Below are 17,439 nucleotides of genomic sequence, written 5' to 3'. Positions count from 1 at the left end.
ATTTCTTTATGTAATGCCAAGTTTAATTTTTGGACACTTTTATGTCGCATGATCCTTCAATGTATTGTCAACGTTGTGCTGTTAAATGTTTTTCTATGATATTTTTACAGGATTGATTGATTGAATCCTGGCAGATTATTATCCAAAATATAAATACGATCTACTTAACATTATTGCTGAATAAAAATATACATTTCCTTTCAAAAGAGAAAGGGAAAAATGAATAATAAAATAAGAGATGTTCTTTTATTCTTCAAAGAATCCTAATATTATGTTTTAAACGTTAAATAAAGAAGAGAGGCGCTTTAAAAACCTGAACACAATAATGGTTCATGTCATTTTCTATTCTTCAATTATTTTACCTCAACAGTATCAGATCTAACAGGCGATTGCGATTGACGAGTTGTTCATCACTGATATGCTGTAGGCTACAGCATAACATGTAAAAAAATTAAAACACAATAAGACTCAAATGTAAAACATATTCAAAAAGGATTTTATAAAATTAAACAACATGTGTATACCTATAAACAACCTAAACTTTATTTCCGGAGACATTTGTTATTTATGTTATAAACATTTTATACGTTTTTATGCTATCTTGAAAACAAATATCATTATATATTAATGTATTTATATTTAATATGCATATAATTATTGTATATTGCATGTCAGCCGGCAAAAAGCTGACACACTAAAAACTGCAAAAAAAAAAAAAAAAAAAAAAAACTGCAAAAATTATATATATATATATATATATATATATATATATATATATATATATATATAGACACAGACGTCATGTAACAAGTCAGACGCTGATGTCACGTCCATTGAGAGGAATGTATGAAGGGCAAGAAAATTGTGCACTTGCTCACACTGCACTGAGCCGTGTGAGCAGCGTGTTATGATACGTGTTAGCGAAAAAATAACTTCACAGCTACACGTGAATCACGCAGAACATCTGGCTTGACACTTCACTGCCACATGTGATTTACGTGACGTCTACGTGACATCAACGTCACGTCTGAGTCTTAAATTGAATGGATTTAATAGCAAAAAAAATCATAAAATTAAGACGTCAGTCAGACGCTTAGTGAGACGTTCTGTGAGACGAGTGCACGTAGCGTGCATCATGTTAATGAAACGCCATATTATCGGTTGCCATATCATTGGTTGCAGATCGCCACATTAGCGCAGATTAGCTTCGCGCTAAGGAGGGGTTTGGGAACAAATGAATCACTGAACTATTCATATGGGAGTCGCTAATTAGGATAATTAGGTGAAAATAAATGCAGATTACAAGATAATGAAAGTGTTTTTTGACCTGGCATGCATATTAGACTGTTGTTGGAGACCCTTACAACCAAAATATGACTCTTTTTCATGCATAATATGGGCTCTTTAAGAGTTACTTATTAGAACTACTATTTTCAAAGATTACATATTTGTTTGGATTAAGAGAGATATTCACAATTTTATTTGTTAGTTTTTTATTTATCTATGGGGAGACTTTGAGAAGTGTCGTAAATCTTTAAGTGTCGTAAACACTCTAATTTTCTGTTGGGTGGATTTGTGGGTTAGTACTATATATATATATATATATATATATATATATATATATATACTTTTTTATATACTTTGTATTTATACACTCATTTGAGCTTAATTTTAGTTATTTATCTATTTATTTTATTCTTTTTTTATTTGAATAAACCTGAAGGTTAGATAACGCTTTTATTGTCAATGTTCTTTATATTTCTCAATTTGGGAAGTATAGGTTTCTATTTTGGAAGCACCGTGCTAAAAAAAAGTTCATTGTAGTACATACTACTATACTTTTCAGGGAAAGGACCAGTTATTACATATAACTTCCGCTGCGATACCAGGGGCCTTATGTATCAACGCTTCATCAACACAAAAACTTTGCGTACGCCAGGTTTCATGCTCAGAATCGCTCACGTTTGGATTTACTAACGATGAAATAAACGTGAGAATGTGCGTTGTTCCATGCCAACTTCATGGCTGGCGTACGCACATTATTTGTGCGTCTGTTTTATTTCCATTGGCGACTCCTAGAGGCAGTTGTGTTAAATTGCTCTCTACAAAGTGTCTTTGAGCCGTGCAATGGCAGCTGTTTGAGACGGGTTCATCTAGCAGGTATATAAGATTTTCATACCATACAGTTGACCAACTAAACATTAAAGCACAATTTGCAGCGGTCACCTGTTTTCCCAATGTAATCTGAGCTATCTACTGCAAACACATTGCTATAAAGACACTATCTGAAGATGAATTTGCATGCGTGAATCAGAAACATTTCAATTCAATAAATGTGCAAATAAAATATGATGCACAAACTTACTAATGATTCCTACTTGTCTTACTCGTGATAAATAGTAGACAATATTTTATATATAGTAGGGGGAAAAAAAGAAGAATGAGGATTCGATCAGACGCTGGATTCGATCCGAGTTCATGCTCAAAAGTATCAAAACATGTTGACATGCGTTTTACAAGCTGCACCAATCAGACTGATGTGTACTACAACATTTTGCACCTTTACATCACGTTTTTTTATTTATTCCACACAGTGCGATGTTCAGACTCAACTGTGTTAACCGCATCAGCTAAACTCTCCCCACTCTATTTTTTTCTTTTGTTGTTTATTCCAGAGAACAAACTTGAAAATAACAGTTTTTCTCCGGTCTACCTCTGAAAGCAGCACCTCCAATTCACATTCTGTTCAAAGTTTCTCTTTTTGCTTGCTTTTGCCATTGCTTTTTTCGTTAAGTTTTGCCAAAGTAGAGTCATTAGCATAATTGTACGGGGAAGAGGCAGGGAGGGGTTTTGTGCTCGTGCATGTTATGCTCAGTTTCACGTTCATTCAGATGTACAAAAAACATGTGTGGGATTCGGTGTACGCAGTGTTTCATACATCTGAATTTTTTTGTGTATGCAATGTTTTAGCATGATTTCTACTCAAGTCTTCGTACATGAGGCCCCAGAGCTCCTATATAGTTTTGTTTGTACCCAACTGGGGAGGGTTACATTAAGAACTTAATACAATGTTGAACAATGCATCCACACGTTTATATTTTACATTTTATAATGTTAGCATTCAGATATTATTTGAGTGTAAATTCAGTATGTGCAACTTACCTTTTCAGTCTTTAAGGAAGAAGTGAGATGAGAAATGGCCTCAGTGGGTTTTTCTTTGTATGTTGTTGTTGGTTAATAATCCCAATGTAGGAATCTACACATGTAGTTTGTCCTCCAAAGTTGTTTTCTTATAGCAAAATAAGCCAATGAAGATTCTGATAACCCGGAATATATAGATACAACCCTGCTGAGCTACTGGATCTGGAATGTGATTGGATAAGACTCAATTGGCCCCCATTAATGCTGGTATAAAGATGCAAATGAGCAGTGGAGCGCAGTGAAGACTAAATACACATTACTGTGGGGGATGGGAAGTTCAGCAGCTTTACAAACCAGTTTTACAGAGAAATAATGATGTATTGGGAAAATAAGTTGACTTTAGCAATCATGATTTGATTTGTTGCTGTTGTTTTATAGGGCTATTGATGGAAGCTTTTTTTGTTTTGGCTGCTGCATTTTTTGTTTATGTTGATACACTAATTGTTGAGAAGTTTTGTGTTCCTAAACTGCAAACTAGTAGGCTGTTTCTCAATTCCAAGAACGCAGAGAGCGGACTTGTGTTCTTGTGGAGACCGGTCTTAACAGGTGTCCTCGGAAGAACGAACTCAGGAGACCGCGAGGGCAGAGAACGCGTCCTTTGAGAAATGACATGCTGCGTTCTTCTTGATGGTCTTGTGACCTTCACACGATTTAAATGGTAAATTATTTAAACATTACAGCACTCATACAACAATTTATTGTTTTTCCCCTTTTCAAAATATATACTATGCATAAAAACATTATAAATATACTCTGCACAATATAAATAAAACAGATTTTAATTTCAGCAAATAAACACCCTAATGTGTTTATGCCTCTATTAAGATGTTCATGGTGATGTTTACTTTCATAGTTTTATTTAGGGAAACTCCTGAGATAAATAAATGATATCTCTGAACTTTATTACTAAATCTAAATAAAATGCTACGCTTCCCACATCCAGTCACAATAGCTATGTTTCCATCCAAAAATGCGATTAAACTTTATGCGCAAAACTCGATTATCGCATAAAAGTTGTGCGAATGAAGCAGTGTTTCCATCCAACGAGTCAAAGTGAACAAAATCGTCACTTCCTGATTAACTGGCACCAAATATCAACAGTAAAAACTGCATTTGCTGCAGTAAAAGAAGCTGCTTCAATCTTTTCTAAATGAATGCGCCTCAGAAAACAATCCTGACAAGCAGTGAGCACGCAGTGGCGTTTGAAGGTGTCAGACGCGGAGCACAGGCGCTCTTGATTCTGGAGGTCAATAATAATATAATAACATTAATACTGAAATGGTAAGGCATTTTATAATGACCAAAACAACATTTCAGATGTTTTATAATGTGCTCAGCCTGACGTATTATCCATTCACACACATTTTAAGCATCACATGATCTCTTTTAACAAAAAATGCTGGAGTTTGTGCGGTAAAAGTGTTTCCATCGCAGTTTATGCGCATCTTTTCTTATCGAATAAAAGGTTTATCCTACCCAGTTAGGCACATAAGTTTTTTATGCGCATTTTCAAAATTTATGTGCATCATGGCATAAACTCCATCAACTGTTCCATCCACTGTTTTTTATGCACATTTGCAAAATAGGTGGAGGATGTGATTATGTTTGTAAACACCCATACACTCTCTCATTCACACATGCACACACACTCACACACAGCTACTGACTGCTCCTGCAGAGGATTCTGGGTAAATCTCTCGTCAGTCTTCAGCTTAGTTTCACTGATGATCCAGGATAAAGCCCAAACCCAGGCCAGAGCGACTCAGTGAATGTGGTCTGGATTGAGTGGATGAGGCTCATTGTGTCTCTATAGATGTTGTAGAAGATCAGAGTTCCTGCACTGTGATCCACAAACACTCCTATTCTCCTGCTAAGCGGCTTTACTGGGACACGAGTCTCTGTGTTATTGTGCCTGAATGAGAAACTGGAGGAAGTGCAGATCAAACTCCAGGACTGAGCATTAGATCCAAACTCACACTCATCACCATCTCTCTTCCTCCTGATGCTCTTATATGACACTGATATAGACACACCAACATCTCCACTCCAGTCAATCTCCCAGTAAGAGCGTCCACACACACTCTCTCTGCACAACACCTGAAGTATACCATCAAATATGTCTGGATAAGTATGATACCACTCAATCCCTGACACACACTTCACCTCTCTGTTCTCCTCAGACAGAATGAGACGAGCGTTTGCGGTGTTTGGATCCAGAGTAAGGAAACGGACATCTGAACACAAGAACACACACATTTTTAACCACAGTTGTGTGTGTGTGAGAGAGTGAGCATTTGTGTGTGTGTCTGATTGTGTGTGTGTGCGAGTTTGAGAAAGTGTGTGTGAGTGTGTGTGTGTGCAGTCCTACATTTGTTTGGTCCTGCTGCAATCCTTGTGTCTCCTCCATGATCCAGACTGTAAACACACACAAATTGTCCTTCAGTCAGTAAACAATCATCAGCTTATAACACACAGACACATACACACAGATTGTCCTTCAGTCAGTACACAACCATCAGTTTATAACACACACACACACACACTTTATTTGTCAGCAGATCTGCAGGCAGAATGATTGTGATCAAACATCACTTATCCGTGTCTGCTGAATGCTGGATACTGATTGGCTAATCAACAATAGATGAAATCAGCGCATTAAAGTTTTTTTCAATTGTTTACACACAATTTTAAAAAACGTTTTTTTTTCTTTTTTTCCCAAACTAAATTCAGAATCCGTTTTATTGCCAAGTGTGCTTTACACACACAAGGAATTTGTTTTGGCTACAGAAGCTTCCAGTGTACATAAAGTGACAAATGACAACACAAAATAAATATACAAAAAAAAGACTATCAACATTAAACAGAGACGCAGTCAAGAAATCTGGATGATGAATTGTATGTTCAGATTTGTTATAAATATACAGGTTATACAGTGATGTGTACAAATGTGAATGTAGAAAGTATTGCATTGTACATTGATATAAGGTGCTGTGTACAAGTGTAACTGGTATGAAAATTATAATTCAGTTTATTTATACAGTAAATTACACAATATATGTATTTTACCTTTTGTGTTTCTTAAGTATACCTGAGGTGTTTGTTACTGTTTGCATCTTCTTTAAATTTCTAAGGGAGCTGAAATTTTTTAATTTCCTGTTTTGCACCCGCTTCTTCCCTTTCTGCACGGACTGCACATGGGTGAGTTGGGTGTCTGCTAAGCTCTAGTTAATGCTAAATCCTCTTTACTTTATAAATCACTTTTGAAGCTAGTTTTCATGTTTAGATAATATTTATACATTTTTTTTTAACATTTATTTTATTATTTGTGTGTTTTCACTTAAATTGAGGTTTTGATTGATTTTTGTCTAACTGAAGCATGTGAAAGCTTAATGCATTACACTTTTCCTTTAACAGAGAAAAGCTGTAAGGGTGAAGACGCACTGTAAAAGCAGTTTTTGTTTATATCAAGTATGTTTTGTCACTTTGTTAATATTATTTGGAGTTTTATTCTCTCTCCCTCTTCCCTTTCTGCACTAACTGCACATGCAAGAGAGAAAAGCTGTAAGGGCGAACATGCTGTAAAAGCTGTGCTTTTTGTTTATATATCAGGAGTGATTAAAGAACCGTCACAACAGCTGATATCTAGGGATGAACCGATACCACTTTTTTTACAAACCGATACGAGTATTTTAATTTGTGATCTCGCCGATACAGAATACCGATACTTAATAGATTTAGTTTCAATGCAGTTTATTTATTTTTTTTTGCTTTTTTTTTTTGCCTGTAGCAAGGATGAACACAAAAATCTTTTAACAGGAGGCTGTTGCAAGCCAAAAATATACACACATTATTGATAACCCTGCAAATCCAGACCTCATCTATTAATGATTAAGCATGGACATTTAAAAGACTAGTTATCCTGGCATGCGTCCACGTCTTCACACATTACACAAAGTGTGTGCAGTGTACATTACATTATGGAGTCACTATCATTGCATATTGGGGACGCATAAAACCTTGTTATGCGCAATTCTTTCATATTCACGAGTCCTGCCTCTGATCCGCTAGTCAGGAAATCAAAAAGTCAGCTTCTTGATATTTAACTATAGGTGGGTCGCGGGTAGATAAGATCAATAGCCATAAATACGCAACACATACTCTTATTTTAAAAATCACATGACCATCTCACAATGTTTATTAATAAATAATCTTATTTTTTATTAAAACGAAATTAATTAGCACTGACAAGCCAACTGCAGAGAAACAAGCAATCATCGCGGCAACCGCAGTGACTTTTTTCTGAAGTTCAAATCTTATTTTTGCCCTTGATTATTATGCGTTTAATGTTAAAAAAGCAATATTGAATAGCCCTACTAGAGTGTATCCTGTGTGTGCGAGTGTCTTTTATCACTGAAGCTGCTCTCTTCAAAAACCGAAAGTTGCTTCGTCTGTCTGGCAAAATTTCGGCTTTAAATCAAATGAAAAGTTAATTTAGATGAGCCAATATTAAAAAAATGCTGTAAAGTAACTGTGACGTGCGGCCACAACTAATCTGAGGTCTGATCTCATCTCGCTCTAGCTGTCATCCAGACATTGATACGGAGACCATACAAGTCAAGTCGCAAAACTGAGGCTGATACGAGCTGACAGAATAGCTGAAGCCTTTGCGAAATCGGTCAAAATACAGAACTAAAACTAACAGGCATAAATATCTTTGAGCCATAAAGTCTTTCTGTAGGATATCTGTCTAAACGCAATCAGAGCCCATATTATTTAGAAGTTGAGTCGCCTAATAATTAAATTAATTCTAATAAAATAAAACCAAAATAAAAAATTAATTGCATTTTTAGTTTAATAAGAAATATACAGAAATGAAAAAAAAAATAAAAAAATAAATAAAAGGGTGGCTAGTTTGTATTAATGTGTTTTAAAATTAATAAAAAATACACCTCGCCTATTTAAGCTTAACGGTTATATACGCTGCCAATAGGCAAGCATTCAAAAAATATTATTTTACTGTGTATTGGGTTATAATGTATATTTTACAATAAATCTAAATGTAGCAGGTCTCGCTGTCATTTTAACATGCAATTCATAACACACGAGAACTGTAAGCCTAACGTTATAGTGTATGGAGTGTGTAAGCTTTCAGGGCGGTGTTGGTTACTGCGCACCATGTTATTGAACTACAATATCTCTGAGGGAGATTATGTTACGCGATAGCCTATATTAACGAGAGATTTTAAAAATAAATGGCATTTTAAAAAACGAACACCACGCAAATCGCACCTGTCATCTTGTCAGTGTAGCCTATGCTGTGTAGTGTCGCCCTTAAGCAGCGCATGTCAACGGCCGGCTGGCGAGAGAGAGCGCACATAAAGAGCTCAAAGCCGGAATATAACCAAAAACAAGATCATATCATTATAAATATTCCATTAACGGTACTTATCGAATTATTTACACATTTAAATGGTTTTATTGAGATTGTGTGATCTGTAGGTTGTCTGATCTTTACAGAAGCTGTAAACTGCATGCGTGCTGTGGCCACAGATGTTTAGCTCTGACATTAAGCCTGTAGTCTTTATTTTTTTTACATAATGTTCTATTACTTAAAATCTCTTTCATTTTTTTATTTATAGTTTATAAATAAAATGAGTGCTAGCTTGTTTGGCTGTGATTATTATGCAATAATCATATTGCATATTCGGTTGATTCTTCAGTAGCCTATAGAATCATAAATAATGTACTTTATAAATGGATTGATTATAAGGACTAAGCTATTAATATATAATACATTAGGTTAATTAATACATTGAGACATTGAAGTCAGGTAGGGCAACAAATCACATCCATGTAGTAAATTACTGTTAAGTGGTATCGGTGCATGGTATCGGCCTTTCATGTCCGATATGAGTACGAGTATTTAAACTAAGTATCGACCCGATACTGGTATCGGTGCATCCCTACTGATCTCCATCTGGTTATAACTACATAAGAAAACGAAAACACAATGCAGTACCGGTTACACAAGTGCGTATGAGAAAGTATTACACAGTTGGGGAATATTTAACTGTTCATGAGGTAGATGGCCTGAGAAAAGAAACTTTTCCTGTGTCTGGCTGTTTTTGTGCTTGGTGCTCTGAAGTGCCGACCAGACGGTAACAGTTAAAACTGGTAGTTTGCTGGATGCGAGGCATCCAGAGTGATTTTGTGAGCCCTTTTACTTACTCTGGAAGAGTACAGTTCTTGAAGTGTAGGAAGGGTAGTGCTAGTGATATGTTCAGCAGTTTGGACTATTTGCGGTATTCTACGGAAGTCGATTTTTGCAGCTGAGCTGAACCAGACGGTGATTGCAGTGCAGAGGATGGATTGGATGACAGCTGAGTAGAACTGTACGAGCAGCTCCTGTGGCAGGTTAAAGTTCCTCGGCTGACGTAGGAAGTACAGTCTCTGCTGGGCTTTTTTTCACAACAGAGTCTATGTTAATGTCCCACTTCAGATCCTGAGAGATGGTGGTGTCCAGGAACCTGAATGCCTCTACTGCAGCCACAGTGCTGCTCATGATGGTGAGTGGGGGGAGTGCAGGGGGCTTTCTCCTGAAGTCCACTATCATCTCCACTGTTTTGGGCGTGTTCAGCTCCAGGTTGTTGTATCTGCACCATAATGCCAGCTGCTCCACCTCCTGTCTGTATGCAGACTCGTCACCATTCTGGATGAGGCTGATAACAGTAGTGTCGTCTGCTAACTTAATGATTTTGTTGGAGGGGTCTTTTGCAGTGCAGTCGTTGGTGTACAGGAAGAAGAGAACACATCCCTGGGAGGCACCAGTGCTGATGATGCGGCTGTTGGATGTGATTTTGCCCATTCTGACTAGCTGTTGTCTATATGTCAGAAAGCTGGTGATCTACTGAAAGACAGAGCTAGAAACAGATGGCTGGGTCAGTTTGTAATCGAGCAGTGATGGGATGATGGTGTTAAAGGCAGAACTGAAGTCCACAAACAGAATCCTTGCGTAGTTTTCTGGTTTGTCCAGATGTTGTAGGGTATAATGCAGCCCCATGTTGACTGCATCATCCACAAACCGGTTTGCTCTATAGGCAAACTGTAGGGGGTCCAGCAGCGGTCCAGTGATGTCCTTCAGATATGCTAGCACCAGTCTTTCGAATGACTTCATGACCACAGACGTTAAGGCAACAGGTCTGTAGTCATTGAGTCCTGTGATCTTTGGATTCTTTGGGATTGGGATGATAGTGGAGCGCTTAAAGCAGGATGGAACTTTGCGCAGTTCCACTGATCTGTTGAAGATCTGTGAGAAAATGGGAGCCAGCTGGTCAGCACAGGTTCTCAGACAGGCTGGTGAAACACCATCTGGGCCTTGTGCTTTCCTTCTCTTTTGTTTACTGAAGATCTGACGCACCTTATCCTCACTAATCTGAAGTGCAGGGGGGTAAAAGAAGATGGCTGGAGGTGTTGATGGCTATGTAGAGAGATGGTCCAGGCTGTGTTGATGTGGTGTTGATGGCTGTGTAGGGAGATGGTCCGGGTGGGAGTGAGGTGTCTGGTCAAAGGTGTCAAATCTACGGTAGAATATATTCAGCTCGTTTGCAAGATGTTTTTTGCTGTCGATGCTGGGGGACGGTGTCTTGTAATTAGTAATTAATTCAATTCACCTTTATTTGTATAGCGCTTTTACAAAGTAGATTGTCAAAGCAGCTTTACAAAAAAGATCATAGTGAATGTAAACAGTGTAGTTCAGTTTTCAGTGTTTAAGTTCACTTTAGTTTAGCTCAGTTCAGTGTGGTTTAATAATCACTACTGAGAGTCCAAACACTGAAGAGCAAATCCATTGATGCGCAGCTCTAAAGATCCCGAACCATGCAAGCTAGTGGCAAAAGCCGCGAGAAAAAAAAAAAAATTACCAATTGGCAAAAATGAAGAGGTAATATCCCTCAAGCCTTGCCTCACTGATGCAGGGTTGTTGGCAGAAAACTAGTTTTGCCGCTTTTTGGCGTAGTTTTTCTTATGCCTAGTTCACACTAGAGGATTTTAAGCCTGATTTGAGCCCGATTTGGAAGTTAACGAGCTCGCCGACAGACCGGGCTGTGATTGGGAAGAAATCTGCGGGTGCACGGCACTCGCCGCTCTTTATGTGTGAACTACTGAGCAACGCATCAACGAGGCTCGCTGACGCGTCGCCGACACCTCGCAGACGGAAATCCAACATTTAGCATGCTAAATATTCCAGAGCAGTCGGCCGACTCAACCCCACGTGTGGTCAGATGTAGTAACGAGCTGCAGCCAATGAGAGAGCAGATCAGCATGAGCTGAATGGCTGTGTGTTCAGGAGCTCAGCAGAAACATCTGTGATTAGTCAGAATGGGCATCAGTGCACTCGCTTCATTCTGCGTTAGCACAGACATGAGAGTAGGCTATATTAACAGTGGAACTAGGATTCTGTAACTATTAAAATTACCATACTGCTCATTCTGATCGTTCTCATATGAAACGCCATATTGTCACAACATATTTACATTCAAAGCTATTATTGAGATATTAAAATTAAGCTTTGAATGTCTGGCATCATATTTAATGACACCATTACCCTAAAAATATCATCTTTTTTTGGTAATACAGCCTATAAATATGTAGTTAAGATACTAAAACACTTAAAGGTCTTGGCTTTCATTTTCACTTTCAAACAGGAGCTATTTAACAGCACAGAATATGCTGTTTTGAAAGATATCTGAAGTAAATTGATGTTTTTGCCATCAGAAAGTTTTGTTTATGTTAGCAGGAAGTTGCCAGGCAAGAAAATGCACACATATTTAAAGTCACAGCGAAAAGTATCAGACATGCATGCAGTCATTTTGACCAATATGGTAATTTAAGGCAGAAATGCTCAGTTCTTTACTGTTTTGTAATAAAAAAATAACAATGTCAGAAAGAAATACACTGATAGTTAGAAAACGGCAGGGTGTTATAAATATGTTAGTTTTATTTCAAAGAGTTATAAAATTACAAAAATTAAAAACTCTCTGTATATCTATCCACTCAAACCTTGCAGATGAGTGATTAATCCGCTCATAAATCAGCTGATTTGACGATGTTTTTAAATGCTTTCTCCAAAGCTTGAAACGCTGTCAGTGATGTCATGAGCACACAAGCAGCCAATAGTTTTCAGCTTTTTCTGACGACTCCTCCCTCAAATTTTCATTGGCTGTGGTTTGGTAGCTTGAATGAGCTGATGGGGAATGAGTTGTTGTCAGATCATGTAGTGTGTGACCCCCCTCTTGTGGATCGTTCACGGAGTGTTGCGTAGTGTGAACACCACAGAGATCAAAAGACACAAAGTCAAGTCATGTAGTGTGAACAGCACAGCGATCTGCTGATGTTTAAAATCCTGTAGTGTGAACTAGGCTTTAGCAACACCAATCTCCTTTGTTAGTGTGTTCCTGGCCTGATTGCACAAAATCCTGTCACCACGCCTGTAGGCATCCTCTTTGACCTGACGAAGCTGTCTGAATTTTGGTGTGAACCATGGTTTATCATTGTTAAATGATAAGTAGGTCATGATAGGGATGCATCACAATTGCATCACAAAGGCAGACATTGTTATGTAAGGGATCATTTTGATGACAAAACAAAATAGTGACAAACCCATAACATTCTTCATGATTAGTTTAAGATATAGGGAGAATAGGCCTAATATAAACTCATCAAGCACTGCACAACTGCAGACTAAAAATTTCAAGTATTTGTTTCAATTCAAGAAATACAGTATTTCTTACCATAATCAGTTACAGTAATCAACCAACAATGAAATCAAATGAAACAAATAAAATCTGTAGATAAATAAAAATTACTGCATGAAGTACATACAGTCTGACGGAAAAAAAAAGCAACTAAAATACTGTAACTATTTCTTATCTCTCTGTCTGGCTTGATCAGGCCATAAGATTTTATCCACATCACAGGCTATGTCTTCATTGGCAAGGCACCTTTGGAAGAATCGCCTTGAGTGACAAATCCAACCCTGCACAAAAGCTGCTTTGAATTGATTACATGCCTGCTCCATGGCCTCAATGATGAGTGCGCTTTTGTTGCGGAAAGCAGAATTTGGTGTTACATTACTCTAAATATGATGAAGATTTTCATCTTCTCTGAAATGGCTCTTCATTATCTCTTCATTAAACTCATAACTGAATCATTCTGAGACGAGAGTGTGTGATTAGTGATATGAGACTTGCTGTAATCACAGATTTACATATTTTACATAATCATAATTGTAATGAGAAATATGATTCATTTTGGAGCTCAAAGACAAACACTATTACTGTATTTTAACAACAACAGTTAATAGTCACTATTAAAGTTGATGGTGTTACATTTTTCTTGAAACTGACCTGCGTTTAATTGTGTATAAAACATAAACAGATGAATAAGAAAATAAATTAAACATTTTTGTTGTTTGAAAGCAGGGCGATATATAACATGGTCATATATTCTTAGAAAAAACTAATTCAGAGAGCTGTTAAATTTAGGTGAACTAAAATAAAATAAATCGCTGTCAGGTTAGAGTTAAGAGCATTCAGCATTACGACATTGACATGATCTGATATTGTCAAGCTTATGTTTCCTCTTTAATATTAAGAGAATTACACTTTGTGGCAGCAAAATGAGCATCCTTTCAGCAAAGCCTGAACTGAGGCCAGTTTTACTTACTAAAACTCTCTGAACTAACTGCAAGTGAGATGGAGAAAATGAAAGCGCACAAGTGCTAAGGTAAAATCAGATGCTACAAGACATCACCTCTATAATAATGACTTTTGTTTAAATGTAACAGTTATCAGACAGAGGTTTATGATAACAGCAGAGCATTCATTTAATCCTTTTTTTCAAGGGACAGAAAATACTTAGATTAGATTAAACTTTATTGTCATTACACATGTACAAGTACAATGCAACGAAATACAGTTTAGGTCTAACCAGCAGTGCAATAGCAGAAAGTGCAGGATACAGGTAAAAGTTATAATGTGCAGTTATAGAAAAACTATGGTGATATTTACAGATGGATGTACTATGAACACTATATACAGGTTGTATTAGCTTTGAACAGATTTACAATATATGAACATATGTACAGGTTGCTATTTATAATCAGAAGTTTGCAGATAGATAAACATAATTACAAATGTCCATGTTTAGTGGGTGTGTACAGTTCAAATAAATGAATCAGTGCAATGTAGTGCAATGAATGTGCAAATTTTAAATGTGCAAATGTTAAACAGTGCAGTGATTGGGAGGAGTATGAGTTGGAGGAGAGTGGGGGCAGAGTTCAAAAGGGCAACAGCTCTGGGGAAAATGCTGTTCCTCAGTCTGCTGGTTTCTGTCCGGGGGAGCCTGAAGCGCCTGCCGGAAGGCAAGAGTGAAAACAGTCTGTGAGCAGGGAGAGAGGTGTTTTTAAGAATACTGCGTGCTCATCGCAGACAGTGTTTCTTCTGGATGTCCTCTATGGCTGGCAGTGTGATCCCTGTGATGTGTTGGGCAGTTTTCACCAAAGTAAGTGCCTTACGCTCATCAACAGAGCAGCTTCCATTCCAGACTGTGACGCAGTTGGTCAGGATGCTTTCTATTGTGCAGCGGTAGAAGTTCACCAAGACAGCTAATGAAAGCCGGATATTCTTAAGTTTCTTAAGAAAAATAGGCGCTGGTGAGCCTTCTTGACCAGGCTGAAGTTGAACCTGAAGGATGAGACAGGCTTTTGCCATTGCTTTTTCGTTGGGTTTTGCCATTAGCATAGTCATTAGCATATTCATACAGGGGAGGAGGCAGGGAGGGGTTTTGTGCTCGTGCATGTTGCGCTCAGTTTCACGTTCATTTAGATGTACAAAAGAATATGCATGAGATTCGGCATACGCAGTGTTTCATACATCTGAATTTTTTTCTGTGTACGCACATTTACAGCTTTGTGCGTACTGTCGCAATGTTTTAGTAAGATTTCCACGCAAGTCTTCGTACATGAGGCCCCTGCCAGTGCCAAGCTGTGAGACACGGACCCACGGCACACAGTATTTAGCCGTTCATGAAGGGTTGTATGTGTTTGTTTCCATGATTCACAGGGTTTGTTGCATGTTTTTCCCCGCAATCCTGTCAGAGCTGATACAGCGAAGCTGTTTGTGTGCAGCAAGCATTTTTTGTCGGGAGAGCAGTATGAGAAATGGCAGATTGTAGTTTTTTGTCAGGAGTTGGTTCACATTTAGACACATCGCCGTGCTGCTGTGTTCACCTAAATCTTCCAGATTACCAGCAGGGCTAAGGGTTAAAATAGACAGGGCAAGAGACCTGCTGCACTGAGTCTGCATTCAGACCTATGATTCAGACCCGGGGATTGAGGGAAAAGTCCTCATTTATAGTGTTTATATGAACACGATTATCTTTATAATGATATAAATTGTGGTTATCTGTATATGAAATTACGAATAACAAATGTAGCAGGACATTAAATTACTGTTTATTTCTTTGCATTTTAACTTTGTAAACTACTAAATCAAGCGTCTCCTCACAGTTTGGGTCTCATTTTTTGAGCTAACTGACAACAGTTGTTCGCTTTGTTCTTTCTCCCCTGCTGGCCACGCCCACTCCTGCCTCTGATCGTGGTGCTCCACGCCCATTATGATACATCTTTTGAAAAAATTCTGAGGTAGACCTGAACCGAAAGTGGGGGGTGTCATGGCCCCTTAAAGCTATTACAAAAAATGGTTAAGAATGAGAATAGTTTCAGTATAATAATAGTAATCTGTTTACATTTACTTTACTTAAGGCTAGATGTAGTTGTGATGTTGTATAAAACATATTGCCATTAAAGCTTTTGTTTTATAGTAGGCCAAATTGAAGAGTTCCTTAACAAAAAAAAAAGTATAATTTAACAGTTGTGATTAATGAAAACTAATTGAAAATTTAGTACATATTCCTTAATTATTCCTTCATATTGTACCAAAGATTTGGTTGTGTGGCCTCTTTAAGAACTGTTGCCCCTTTAAGAGGCGTCACCATTGTAATGCTGCACAGCAATTTTTGAGAAGTGAGAAGAGCTATCCAGTGCAGCTTGTGATATGTGTGCGTGCATCCTATAAAGTGAGTTTTGCTGTGTTATATAATGCTATGTATTAACATTAAGCTGTAATCTTTCTGATTTTTGTAGTGAAAAGGATTATTCTATTGATACAATCTAAAGTGATTGTTACCAATACTTGATTGTTATCTACATAGCCGCCATGAGATTTAATAGTATATTGGTTATACTATATGTTTTATGTTGATTATAAGGTTGTTTGTTTTTTTGTAGTGTAAACTCGTAGCACAAGTGTGTGTATAATTATTATTTTGTTTAATGGCTCAGTCAAATTCCAATGTGGTAACCATTGAGCTATAGCATTTCACTTAAACTTTGTGATATTGATGATAATGCCAGATGTCATTGTACTGACAAATATCATGTTTGACGTGTATTTTCATTTTTTGTATTCATCTTTGTACAGATCACACTTATTACAAAGTAAAGCCTCAGTGAAAAGAACAGTTGTGGATTGAGTTCCTGGGCTCTGATCAGCTCACCGGAGTAAGTGATCCATTCCAAAGTCCTTACAGTCACCATACACAAAGTTCCAATTCAAGTTTCTATACATACTATTAATTCATACAAGCTGTATCTCCTGTATGCCCTAACCCATAACCCTCTCAAAAAAAGCTTATTTTGCTTCCAAAGCTGTAAAAGCACAATGGCAGTGATGCTCCACATACTTGAGTTTGTCCAGTGTGTAGTTTGGATCCTCCAGTTTTTCAGAGAGCAGCTTGACTCCTGAATCTCCTGGATGATTGTAGCTCAGATCCAGCTCTCTCAGGTGTGAGGGGTTTGAAGTCAGAGCTGAAGACAGAAAACCACAGCCTTCCTCTGTCACCATACAGCCAGACAATCTACAAACACAGTAATAGTCCACATCACACAGTTGGATAATCACACATCTCTTTGTGTAAATACCCCCAAGTTATTTAAGTTAGGTTTCAGTATTAATTATTTTTCCTGCTTTTAATTACTTCTCTATTTCTTAAAAAAATATTGTGTTTTTGTTATTTATTTGAACTCCGCATTGCACTAAGTTATTTAGCCTATAGAGGCCCTTATTTTGACACGCGGCTTGCCGGAAGTGGTCAGGTGCACGAGCACGCGCAGATCACGGA

General features: G+C 37.6%; 2 protein-coding genes across 3 annotated transcripts in view; one reads left to right on the top strand and one right to left on the bottom strand.

The window, feature by feature from the left end:
* LOC148681932 (uncharacterized) overlaps positions 1 to 17,439 on the top strand; it is a 398,953-nt gene that overhangs the window by 112,109 nt on the left and 269,405 nt on the right. The window lies entirely within an intron of this gene.
* The window catches only part of LOC148681946 (uncharacterized), a 67,929-nt gene continuing 51,299 nt past the window's right edge, over positions 810 to 17,439 (bottom strand). For both annotated transcript variants that reach the window (XM_088650088.1, XM_088650089.1), the window contains 3 exons: positions 17,002 to 17,175; positions 5,570 to 5,616; positions 810 to 5,435 (listed from right to left, as the gene is read on the bottom strand). In XM_088650088.1, the coding sequence (XP_088506214.1) occupies positions 4,909 to 5,435; positions 5,570 to 5,616; positions 17,002 to 17,175 (748 nt within the window). In that variant the 3' untranslated portion in view covers positions 810 to 4,908. The remainder of the gene's footprint in view (positions 5,436 to 5,569; positions 5,617 to 17,001; positions 17,176 to 17,439) is intronic.

Source organism: Danio rerio, chromosome 4, assembly GCF_052040795.2.
Source record: "Danio rerio strain M-AB ecotype USA chromosome 4, GRCz13ab, whole genome shotgun sequence".
NCBI classification, from domain to species: domain Eukaryota; kingdom Metazoa; phylum Chordata; class Actinopteri; order Cypriniformes; family Danionidae; genus Danio; species Danio rerio.
The sequence above is the reverse complement of the archived record's forward strand: the minus strand, read 5'-3'. Positions and strand labels throughout refer to the sequence as shown.